The sequence below is a fragment of the Schistocerca americana genome, chromosome 11, assembly GCF_021461395.2.
Source record: "Schistocerca americana isolate TAMUIC-IGC-003095 chromosome 11, iqSchAmer2.1, whole genome shotgun sequence".
NCBI classification, from domain to species: Eukaryota; Metazoa; Arthropoda; class Insecta; order Orthoptera; family Acrididae; genus Schistocerca; species Schistocerca americana.
The window spans coordinates 105,878,622-105,892,091 of record NC_060129.1 but is presented as its reverse complement, the minus strand read 5'-3'; the positions used below and the strand labels follow the sequence as shown (position 1 = coordinate 105,892,091).

General features: G+C 44.5%; 1 protein-coding gene across 1 annotated transcript in view; it reads left to right on the top strand.

Moving 5' to 3' along the window:
* LOC124553322 (ankyrin repeat, PH and SEC7 domain containing protein secG-like) overlaps positions 1–13,470 on the top strand; it is a 66,861-nt gene that overhangs the window by 32,033 nt on the left and 21,358 nt on the right. Inside the window, exon 4 of the mRNA XM_047127200.1 lies at positions 7,169–7,418. Coding sequence (XP_046983156.1) covers positions 7,169–7,418 — 250 coding nt within the window. The remainder of the gene's footprint in view (positions 1–7,168; positions 7,419–13,470) is intronic.

The window sequence follows — 13,470 nt, the reverse complement described above, 5'->3', positions numbered from 1 at the left end:
ATGCGACCAACATCAATAGGGGATTCAAGAACAGCAGGACGGACACAGAGAAATGAAAGAGACGTGAATGTTTAAGTTTCTTGAGTTATCAAAACAGTACGTCGCACATATAGCATCTGCATCTTCCTTCGTATGTCAACCAGCCCAACGACCAAAGGAACGAGGCTTCGTGACCACCTCATACCGTAAGCGAAAGATATGTCTTGTCAATTGCTGTAGTTTCTTCGCCATCATCGAGGTAACCGGATAAACTTGGGCCTCGAAATAAGCTTTGCATAGCACATATGTAACCAGTACTCGGGATTTCTGGAGCAGAGTAAGAGAACGCCTTTCATGTTCTACAGTCATGCTCATAAATTAAGGATAATTGTAGAATGTGGTGCCACACAACGTGGCACAAACAAAACTGGCGCTAAGTGAATAGGCACATAGGGAGCACGCACGACACAGATCTGTAAGTCCGCGGTATTGGTGATAAGTTGAAAAAACCGTCCCGAAATACATGTGCGATAAAACGCCACTGTTTCCTGCGCATGTTCCCCGACAGCAGTTTGGGATATGATCACCACGCACACCTACACAGGTCGCACAACGGGTTGGCATACTCTGGATCACGTGGTAGAGCAGCTGCTGGGGTATAGCCTCCAATTCTTGCACCAGTGCCTATCGGAGCTCCTGAAGTGTCGTAGGTGTTTGAAGATGTGCAGCGACACGTCGACCAAGAGCATCCCAGATGTGCTCGATGGAGTTTAGGTGTGCAGAACCGGCAGGGCACTCGATTCGCCTGATATCTTCTGTTTCAAGGTACTCCTTCACGATGGCAGCTCGGTGGGGTCTTGCATTATCATCCATCAGGAGGAAGGTAGGACCCACTGCACCCTTGAAAAGGCAGACATACTGGTGCAAAATGACGCCCCGATACACCTGACCTGTTGCAGTTTCTTTGTCAAAGACATGCAGGGGTATACGTGCACCAATCATAGTCCCACCCCACACCATCAAACCACGACCTCCATACATGTACCTTCCAATGACATTAAGGGATTCCTGGTTCACGCTAGATGAAATCCCGGCGATAATCACTGTTCAGACTATATCTGGACTCGTCCATGAACATAACCTGGGACCACTGTTCCAATCTCCATGTTCTGTATTCTTGACACAAGGCTTTACCTGCTCTCCTGCGACCAGGGTCAGTGGAATGCACCTTGCAGCTCTCTGGGCGAATAAACTGTGTCTGTTCAGTCGTCTGTAGACTGTGTGTCTGGAGACAACTGTTCCAGTGGCCGCAGTGAGATCCCAAACGAGGCTACCTGCAGTACTCTGTGGCCGTCTGCGGGCACTGATGGTGAGATATTGACCTTCTTGTGGTGTTGTGCACTGTGGACGTCCCGTACTGTAGCGCCTGGAGACGTTTCCTGTCAGCTGGAATCGTTGCCATAATCTTGAGATCACTCTTTGTGGCACTCAGAGGGCCTGTGCTACGACCTGCTGTGTTTGACCAGCCTCCAGTCGCCCTAGTATTGTACCCCTCATAACGTCATTAATATGTATTCTTCGAGCCATTTTCAACTCCCAGTCATCATTAGCACGTCTGAAAACATTTGCACACTTACTCTCTGCACCGTACTCTGACATGCGCCAACACGCCTCTGCACATGTGGACTGCTGCCAGCAATACCGTGCGACGAACGCAGGTCAAATGCACCGCATGGTCATACCTCGAGGTGATATGAACCCGCAGACCGCCCACCAGAGCATTGTTTCACCATGTATCAACATTATCCTTAATTTACGATCATGAGTGTAGTATCGCTCTCTGATTTTTTTCCGCAACAGACTTCCAGTTGAGCGTCGCCATATTGAGTGGGCAACGATCAGTTATGATATTGAGTGACGCATACCAATCCACCATAGTAGCCCACGGAGTCATCCAAACCTCGCAAAGCCTGCAATTGCCTTCACTGAGCAGTGTACCTGAACTCCGACAATAATCATCGACTACAGCTTTCAGTCGAGGTATCTCTGCAGAATATCGGTGCAGAACCATCAGGTCATCCGCGTATGCACGAACCACTTGACCACCACGAACTCTTAACGTCCGGCACCCACGCACAGGTACGTCATTTACATTATAGACGCGTAAAACTTCTCTTCAGGATGTCTTTGAATTACCACGACAGTGCACTTTACTACTAGCACATTACGCTTTTCTAATGGCCAGCTAAAGTGTACAGAGTTTGAAGTAAATCCGTAATCCCAACGTCACGGCCTCCCCTTGTAAGTAACCTTCTCATCATTGCGCAGTGCTGCTCCAGTTTTTTAATACGACCACATGCTTCCTGTACGACTTCTTGTCGCATGTCGCGGATTACAAGGTCTCTGTGAAATCGGTGGGCAGTTTTCGCTGTTGGCGTACACTGGCCAAAAATAAACAAATAAAAATTAATACTTCCACTTAGAGGTTCCAAAGTCGCTCAAGATTTATTGTTGCAACAGTGCATATGGCACACATGAAGTGATTACAGACGAGTAGCACAAGCGGTTCTGAAGTGCGATGTATCGACCAATGCTGAAACACCAGCCTTAGTGCGTGATGTAGTCTCCATGGGCGTCAATGTAGGCTCTCACTCTACCAGCCAGTCGATCGTACAGGTGACGAACACTGTACTGCGATATGTTATGCCACGCATGCTCAGCATGTTGACGTATTTCTGTGAGAGTTGTTGGTTAACGAGTCTCACGAGTGAAATCTCGTCCCACCATATCCCACACGTGGTCGACTGGAGACAAGGCCAGAGATCGTGCTGGTCAGGGGAGTTGCCGCACGTCTTGCAGACCACACGGGCAGAGTGTGGGCGAGCATTATCTTGTTGAATCAACACACCACATTCCTATCGCAAGAATGGCAAAAGAACATATATAACAACACTCTGCTCATACCGAGCGGTGTTTAGCGTACCCTCCAGAATTACAGCCTGTCTCACCCCCACAACATGAGGCCCCAGGTGTGTCCAGTGTGTCTTGGACAAATGCACTCTGAGGGACAGCGACGACAGAGACTAAGTCGTATGCACAAACGACCATCACAGGGTGCTGGAAGAACCCTGTTTCATCGCTAGAACCCATGGCGCCCCATTCCATCTTCCGACGGCACCGATACAGACGTGCGCGTCGATGCTGTGGCGTGAGTGGAAGACACGCTAGACGTGTGCGTGTCTGTAGTCCCACTGCTATATAACCAGTCAGGAACAGTTCGGGATCAACATGTCTGGACTCACAAGCCCTCCTATCTGGGTTGTGGCAGCTGTATGGTCTGCCACTGGTGCCCTTACAGTACGATGATCCTGGCGAGCTCCTGAGCTGCGACGACAGCCAAAACCTCCTCCAAAGGTATGAGAATATTTCCATGACCACTGGTACCGGCACCGCTGTACAAATGACGTACCGTATGCAACTTGTGCGGCAATTCTCCGAAAGGACCGTCCCGCCAGTCGGAAGGCCACATGGATTCCGCAAACAGAGATTTTGCGAAACTCAGCTAGCTCTGTTCCTCCATGTGATCCACAGTGCAGTGGACAACGGTGCTGAGGTTGATGCCGTATTCCTTGATTACAGTAAGGCATTTCACACCGTCCCGTACTGCCGTTTAATTAGAAAGATATGTGCTTATGGAGTATGGGAGGAGACTTGCGATTGGATTCATCACTTTCTTGCAGACAGAACTCAGTATGTCGGTCTTAATGGAAAAAAATCGATAGTTTTAAAGGAAATATGCGAAGTACCACAGGGATGTGTTGATGTTTACAATATATATATATATGATCTAGGAGAAAGTGTCGGCTGCTCTTTGAGGTTGTTCACTGATGATGCAGTTGTCTATACCGAAGTAGCAAGGCCGGAGGATAGTAAAATTTGGCATGACGACCTGCAGAGAATTGATTGTTGGTACAAACTCTGGCAGTTGACCCTGAATGTAAATAAATATAACATATTGTGCATACATAGAAAAAGAAATCAACTACTGTACAGCTACACTATTGACGACAAACAGCTGGAGACAGCGTAAACTATCTAGGCGTAGCTATTCAGAGCGACGTTAAGTGGCATGACCATATAAAACTGATAGTGGGAAAAGCAGACACCAGACTCAGAATCGCCGGAAGAATACTAAGGAAATGTAATTCATCGAAGTAAGAAGTGGCTTATAAGGCGCTTTTTCCCCCGATTCTTAAGTAGTGTTCATCTATATGGGATCCCTATCAGGTAGAGGAGATAGAGGAGATAGAGAACATCGAAGGAAAAGCGGCACGTTTCGTCACGGCATCGTTTAGCTGGCCTGAGAGCGTTAAGGAAGTGCTAAACAAACTCCGCTTGCAGACGTTACAACAGAGGCGTCGTGCATCACGAAGAGATTTACTGTTGAAATTTCGGAAGAGCACTTTTCAGGGGGAGTCGAACAACATATTACTTCCCAACACACACATCTCGCTTATTGACCACGAGGACAAAATTCGAGAGATTAGTGCCAATGCAGAGGCCACGCACTATTCGCGAGTGGAACAGGGTTGGAGGGATCAGGTAGTGGTACCGAAAGTACCCTCCGCCACACATTAGGTGGCTTGCGGAGTATGATGGAGATGTAGATGAATCTGACCCCGCTAAAACTCGCTCAGCAGCTTGTATGAAGCATAGGAAGCACGTGTGGGTCTCTGTGGCATGGTTGCGTGCTCGCTTCACACGTCTGCACCACACTGAGCCTTCTTCCTGTGAGCATCCCCTGTTAAAGGGTACACACACATGCCACTCTGATAGCTATGCATCTTTCCTATATGTTTGCGGACGACACTGAAACCATTATCAAACATTTTCCACCATCTAGGTGGCAAATCTCGACATCAGCACAAAACTGACGTCGTCTTTCGAGGTGCGTTACTTTTTTTTCTGGCAGTGTATTTGATACATCCATTTCCTCATTTATGGGAAGTTTGGTTGTTACATTCCCTTTCCCTGGGCTCTGTTACTTCTCAGGAATTTTACATTTAGTTGCAGAATTAAATCGTGGTTAACATCTGATTTAAGGGCTCAAACTGACCGTCTAATGTAGGCGTTGTAGAAACTGAGTATAAAAGGAACTGGGAATACCTTCAGTAATAACGCCCTTATAACTGAGATATTATATCAGTGAGAACTGTCGAAGTTAATACTATGTGCCTGGCCGAGACTCGAACTCAGGAACTTTGCCTTTCGCGAGTAAATGCTCTACCATCTGAGCCACCCAAGCACGACTCACGACCCGTCCTCATAGATTTACATCCACCAGTACCTCGTCTCAATTTACAAACTTCACAGAAGCTCTTCTGCGAACCTTGCAGAACTAGCACTCCTGGAAGGAACGATATTGTGGAGACATGGCTTTGCCTAAGCCTGGGGGATCTTTCCACAACACAGCGGTGGCGCACATGCCCGCTAAAGTCAAAGTTCCCGAGTTCGAGTCTCGGTCCGGCACACAGTTTTAATCTGCCATTCTCAGTACTGTGCTGGATTTGAATTTTAGGTGACTTCCTGTGCAAACACACTGATGCACCAAAGAAACAGGTATAGGCATGCGTACTCAAATACAGAGATACATAAACAAGCAGAATAGGGGCTGCAGTGGACAACGTCTATATAAGACAGGTTCCTGGCGCAGTTCTTAGATCGGTTACTGCTGCCATAATTGTTGGTTTATCAAGATTTATGTGAGTTTCAGCGTCGTGGTACAGCCAGAGCGCGAGCAATGGGACACAGCATCTCCGAGGCAGCGATGAAGTGGGGATTTTCCCGTACGACGATTTCACGAGTGGATCGTGAATATCAGAAACCCGTAAAACATCGTATCTCTGACATCGCTGCAGCCAGAAAAAGATACTGCAAGAACAGGACCTACGACGAAGAAAGAATTGATCAGCGTGACAGAAGTGCAGACCTTCCGGAAATTGCAGTAGACTTTAAAGCTGGGTGATCAACAAGTGTCAGTGTATGAACCATTCAACGGAACATCATCAATATGGGCTTTTGGAGCCGAAGGCCCCATTGTGTACCCATGATGACTGCATGACACAAAGCTTTACGCCTCGCCTGGGCACAGCAGCACCGACATTGCACTTTTGATGACTGGAAACGTGTTGCTTGGTCGGAGTAGTCTCATTTCGTTTTTTTTTTTTTTTCCTTTTTGCACTATGGGACTTAACCTCTGAGGTCATCAGTCCTCTACAACTTAGAACTACTTAAATCAAACTAACCTAAGGACATCACACACATCCATGCCCGAGGCAGGATTCGAAGCTGTGACCGTAGCGGTCGCGCGGTTCCAGACTGTAGCGCCTAGAACCGCTCGGCCACCCTGGCCGGCAGTCTCATTTCTAATTGTGTCCAGCAGACGGACATGTCCAGGTATGGAGACAAGCTCATGAATCCATGGACCCTGCATGTCAGCAGGGAACTGCTCCAGCAGGTGACGGCTCCGTAATGGTGTGGGGTGTGTGCAGTTGGAGTGATGTGGGCCCCTGATACGTCTAGATACAACTCTGACAGGTGACAGTACGTAAGCGTCCTATCTGATCACGTGCATCCATTCATGTCTATTGCGTATTCCGACGGACTTGGGCTATTCCAGTAGGACCATGCAATACCCCACAGGTCCAGAATTTCTACAGAGTGGCTCCAGGAACACTCTTCTGAGTTTAAACACTTCCGACGGCTATCGGATGTGAACATTATTGAGCATATCTGGTATGCCTTGAAACATACTGTTCAGAAGAGATCTACACCCCATCGTACTCTTACGGATTTACGGACAGCTGTGCAGGATTCATGGTGTCAGTTATCTGCAGTACTACTTAGTCGAGTCCATGCCACGTCGTGTTGTGGCACTTTTGCCGAGGCCGTACACGATAATAGGCACATGTACCAGTTTCTTTGTATCATCGCGATTTAGTTCTTTTTTGTGCATTAAAGATATGGACTTACTGAACCTTGGCATGAATTCTACACAGTAAGGATATCGTTTTGTTGTGACAGACGTACGATGGGCAAACATTTCCCAGCTGTTGCTTGACACAGACCTGCTTGTGGCTGATACAAGTATGGGGGCCGCAGAGGCTTGCTGAGTGGGGCCGTGTTCCAGAGCTGTCCACAGTGGAGCCGGCGTGCGAGCAGCTCGCGGCTGCGCAGCTGTCCGTTGAGACGGCGGCCGCCACCGCCGTGTCCGCCATGCGGCACTCCTGCACCGGCCTCACGCGGGCCGCCGTCGCCTTCATAAGCGCCCGCTTCCTCAGGGTGATGGCCACGGAGGGCTGGGTTGACGCTGCACGCAGCTACCCGAGCACTTTTGTGGAGTTAGTTCGCCTGCTTGCAGAGGCTCAAGCAGACACCAGGTAAGCACGAGAGATGCAACTCGTCTGTGTTGTACACTTCTACATGTGTGTATGTGTGTGTGAATTGACAACTCCATAATTTCTGTCACTGAGTTTCATTAGATATACCCACGCGAGGAAATACACCATCATTTACGTTCGCTTTATGATATTCAAACAACTTACGGGAATTCATTCAGGTAATACTTACAGCTACCACCGATATTTCGGCAGGTGTGCACCCCGCCATTTTCAAGGCAGAAACTATAACGGACAGGAGATGTACAAAAAAATTTAAAACCTCCGGTCTTGGGGTGATTCAGGAAAGATAACACACATACACACTGAACACTAGTGCCCCCAAAGACGACCAAAGTCAGAGGTATCAGTAGTGAAAGACTACGAGTTATCATGTGAGGTAAATTTGAGTCTGTTCCTCTCTTTTTGGCAAGGGAGAGAGCCGGATTCCAAGCACATTATAAACAAAAACCTACATCCCTGTTTACAACGTTGCTCGCTAATTTAATCTCAACTCCTTCCTTAATAACACCATCCCAATAGCTGGACCTGCATGCCAATATCTTGGTATTTTTATATAACATAGGGTGACCAGCATCCAAACACTGTACGGCAGTAGGAGATCTACTTGGCTGCTGTAATTGTGTGTGCCTTTTATGCTCAGTACATCGGTCCTACACGATCCTGATAGTCTGACCAATATGTCATGCCACACCTACAAGGAATGCGATATACACTCGCCTTATGCTAACCAAGATCATCCTTAACAGAACCTAAAAGCACTCTGATTTTAGATGGAGGCCGGAAAATATATTTCACATCGTATTTCCGTAAAATACGACTGATTCTGTTGGAAGTGCTTGGTACTTAAGGCGAAAAGGCAGTAGACTCAGGTGTCAACACAGTATTATCATCAATCACCCGATGCACAGTTGGTCGATAGTGCAACGCACCTTCAATCTGTCTTTCACTATAACCATCTTGACGAAATGTAATTTCACGATGGGCCAGATCAGCTGGCAAAGTCTCAGTGTCGGAAATAACATGTGTCCTGTGTACCAAGGTACGGAGTACCCCTTCACGCTGAGCAGTATGGTGAGAACTATCAGCCTGTAAATACAAGTCAGTGTGAGTACGTTTCCGGTAAACTGCATGTCGCAATGGTCCATTAGCCTTCCTCCTAACCAAAACGTCAAGAAAGGCAAGGCAACCATCATCTTCCACCTCCATAGGAAAACGAATTTTCTGGTGGATCCAGTTCACATGATATGAATTAGAGTGCTTTTCTGTTCTGTTAAGGATGATATTGGTTTACATAAGGTGGGTGTATGTCGCATTCCTTGTAGCCGTGGCATTGCGTACATTGGTCGGGCTATCAGGAGCGTGGAGGACAGATGCACTGAGCATAAACGGCACACATGATTACAGCAGCCAAGTAGATCTGCTATTGCCGAACATTGTTTGGATACTGGTCACCCTATGTTATATAACGAGATATTGAGATGCACGTCCAGCTATTGGGACGATGTTATTCAGGAGACTGTTGAGATTGAATTAGTGAGCAACCTTGTAAACAGGTGTTGAGGTTTTTGTTTACACTCTGCTTCGAATTCTGCTCTCTCCTTGTCAAAAAACAGAGCAACACTTGTTAGTTCGTAGTCTTTCACTATCGATATCTCTCACTTTGGTGATCTTTGGTGGCACTAGTGTTCAGTGTGTGTGTGTTATCTTTCCTGAATTACTCTAGAACGGAGGTTTTAAATTTGTCTGTACACCGCCTGCCCGTTACCAGTTTGTGCCTTGAAAATGGCGGGATGTACTCCCGCCGAAATATCGCTGTAAATATTACCTGCCTTATTTCCCGTAAAGTGTTCGAAAATTGCATACAGTAGAAGAAACTCAAGTCTCACACTTTCTGATAGTGCGCGATGCTTTCATTCGCTTCTTATGAATTTAATGATTAGTATTAGATTGTGCAACTAATAATATGAATTTTAAATATGCCAGGAATTTCGTAATTTCTAATATTTTGTAAAAGAAAAGTAATTTTAACTGTTAGTACATATCTATTATAACACATTAATTTGTTTTTATACAATATAGCGTGAAATATAATACATCGCATAAACATCATATGAATTCTTTTACTAGAAAAGCTGAGATAATTTTAAGCTATGCAAGAATCAATAGAATACATGGCATCGATTATCTCCATAAAAAAAGGTAATGTTGGAGGAGGCTGACTCGTTATAGGCAGCAGCATGAAAGTAAGGTAATTCTAAATGTAAGTAATAGTTTGTAGGTATGGCAAGGTCATGAGCTTACGAAAATTAATCTATTCAAATTGAAAAGTATTGCAATCGAGATAATCTTGTCAATACTGCATTTAATAGTCTGCATGTTACAATACTAATCTACTTCAGAACAGTAATTTGCAAGTTAAATAGATTTAGAATTAGTAGAATCAAAAATCAGTTACAAGTGACAACATTTTGTAATAGAAACTTACAAAAATTTTGATTATATCAAAGTCTGAAAGGACAGACACGTTGGATTCATATAACTGATGCGCCTAGCTGGGCAATGGATCCACCTTCTTCAGTGCAGATTCATGAATTCAACCAATCTGCTGTGGGAGTCTCAGAGTGGCGAACACGGAGTCACTGGACAGTGACTGCAGGCAGGCGGCGCGCTCTGGGAACCTGGATCGGCTGTGAGGCGTGCCGAGGTAGCCAGCGCAGCTGTGGTGACTGTGACCCGGATGGCGCAGTGGTTAACGCACCTGTCTAGTGAGCAGGAGATCACGGGTTCAAATCCCAGTCCAGTACACATTTTCACTTTTCGCCACTCATTCCACATGTCTTGCTTCAACTGGCACCAGTGATCCCTTCACTTACATAAAAACTTCCGGTTTCAAGATCGCAAAAACCGTTAAGAGATTAAACAAACCGACTTCATTTGGAAATATCCCATGTGCCATCTAAGAAGAACATCTTTTACAAGGTACAATATGGTGCATGATAGATGAGGTGTACCGTAACTGCCCATACGTTACATAACTCTGTTTGAAAATGTACTGAATTTAATTCGCCATAAAACTCTGTAAATGAGGAATTCACAAAATTTCCCCAAAACTTTACTAGCACTAAAATGTACAGAACTGCTGTAATTTACAAATATTGTACAAAACACAATCTCACGTCCCACAAAATGAAAAAGAGTAGAAGATGCTGGGACCAGCTTAGCTTTATAGAGTGCGTTGCGTCACGTGATTGAAAATCTTTGACTAGATTGAAACGCCCGATCAGGAAATGATGCGTATTCCTAAGTACGTGGGTCATTCAATTATTAAAGAAACAGACTGGTCTAGTGAAGAAACTGTTGGTAGGACACGTTTGTTAGTTTTATGGTTTGAACTTGGCATCACTGGAACGAGCCCTTTTGAGACTGATGTATCAGCATTGTTTTGTTTATAGCATCAAAAATACAATTAAAGATGGCGAGTGCGTTTGAAACGTCCCCACTAGTTGAACAATGTTCTCTTATTCGGTTTTTACTTGCTGAAGGCGAGAAACCAGTATATATACACTGTAGAATGTCTAAAGTTCATGGTGAAGGTTGCATGAATGGTGCTAAGTTTTACAAGGGTGTAGAGCAGTTAAAAAATGGTCACAACTCAGTGACTGACGAACACTGTTCTGGCCGTCAAGATGCAGTTTCCTCACTTGAAAGTCGAATTGATGACATTATTCGTGCCGATCGCCGTGTGACTGTGGAAATGGTGGTTCATAAGGTTCAAATTAGTACTAGTATAGTTGATAACATTATCTGTAACTAGGTGTTAGTACCTCGAAACATGTGCAAGATGGGTCCCAAAGCACTTGACGTGGCTACGCAAGGAATCAACACTGAGAGTGTGCACAAAGTTAAAGGAACGTTGTGAAAGAGAAGGTGAGCATTTCCTCAACGAAATTTTAACTTGTGATGAAACTTGGGTTCAGTATTATGAGCCAGAATCAAATAGACAAAGCATGGAGTGGAAGCACACCAATTCACCTGTCAAGAAAAAATTCAAAATCCAAGCATCAGCAGGAAAAGTCATGTTGACAGTGTTTTGGGATGCTAAAGGTCCAGTTTTTTGTGATTATCTCGAAGAGCAGCGTACAATGAACAGAAAATACTACTCTGATTTGCTTTTAAACAAGGTGAAGCCAGCCTTAAGAGAGAGATGTCGTGGATCTCAGATAAGACGTGTGATTCTCCAGCAAGACAAAGCACGTCCTCAAATTGCTCAACGAGCCCGTGAAACTATCGACAAACTGGACTGGGAAGTACTGCCTCATCCCCCTTACAGTCCTCATTTAGCACCTCATGTTTTGCATTTGTTTCCTGTACTGATGGGCGTATTGCGTGGGAACAGGTTCCTGGACAATGAGGACGTGAAAGAGTTTGTGAGAAATTGGTTCAAACGTCAAGATAAAAGAGTTCTTTGCAGCCGGAATAGAAAAGCTTGTAGCCCGTTGGAACAAGTACTCAAATGCTGAAAAGCAGAAACAGTATTGTTTTGTAAGAAGAAACGCTATTTTCTCCAGACCAGTTTGTCTTTTAAGTACTGAATGACCCTTGAGCATTGTCCTCCAGGTACTCTCATTTGCGCTGTATTTTATACAGACTGCTGTTAGGTATACTTCAGCTACAGGTCTTGGAAACTCAGGATAAGCAATGAGTCAAGCGATTAACTTATTGGCGACTCATTCATCTTAGTGAACCAACTATTTGTCGTTGGGAGTGGATGCTCCATTTATTGTGTGTCGACAATACCTCAGTAGAACTGGCTGTAGTAAGCCGCCATCCGCCCTCCGTGCGATCACACATTCCCCACACCATGTCTCTCTCTCTCTTTCTGTCTCTGTGTAGTGTGCCAGCCGCTGCAGACAACGGGAACACCTCTGCTGCGCCACACACTGGTCTTCACTCCAATGGCCCACCTCATGGCGCCAATGTTTCCTGCGTTTGGTGAGTTCCATCTTTACATTTGCACATCTCTCCACGTTCACACACTACAAATTGTGATAAAGAATCGTATGGCTCCTAATTTTATTTTTATAAAACTCTTCGTCTCTGGTGGTTAATGGTAACTATATTTAATTCAGTCTCTACATGTTTCTCTGGGTACGCACGTATAATAAAGCTCACTCTCCATATTTAATGTCTTACATCAGATTTTACACATATTTATCTGACATGACAATGTGGATCATTTTCAGTTCAGAGCACATGTATTTCACTCAATTCAGTAATATTTGTATGTCAAAATTCTTTCCCAAGAGATCTTTTACATATTGATGTGCTGGATACAGTTTGTACTTTCATTGCTGGCTATACAGGATGATTCTCCAAGATATGCAAATATTTCAATATGTTATTCTACAAGTAAAACTAAAGGAAAAAGTTTAGATAGACATAGCTCCGCAAATGTTTAGTTACAGAGTTACGGCTAACAAAAGATTTTGCCTGAAATGTAGCAACTTCGCTAATCTGAAGCTATCGCAAAACTATACGAGGTTAAAGTAAACCACGATTTCCTTTTGTTTTGTTGTTATTGATCTGTTGAATCTAATAAAACATGCCCCAGACGTGTATCTGCAGTAGTTTCCCAGAAGATCCATAGAAGCAAAGACATAATTTCATAAAATTTTAAATTTATTGACTACTTGGCCCAATTTGTTTTTTAAATTCCAGACAATAGCACAAAGTTTTAAAGAGAAGTTGTAGAGAATTTAATTTTGAGAAAATGATGGCAATAACGTTAATGAAACTGTATGAACATGTCAGGTAATATGACTTTATTAGTGCCATAGCAGACGTGAATTCTAGTTTCACTTAAACACAGTGTTGTTATTATGCTCTTTCACCCAATAATACAGAAAACTAATTCATTTGAAGGTTAGGAAAAGGAGTGAAACAACTCACTTACAGTTGCCAACAATGACGTAACTTTTCTACATTCTTAATGTAAAGTAAACAAATTTACCTGTGTAATAATCTTTGCTTC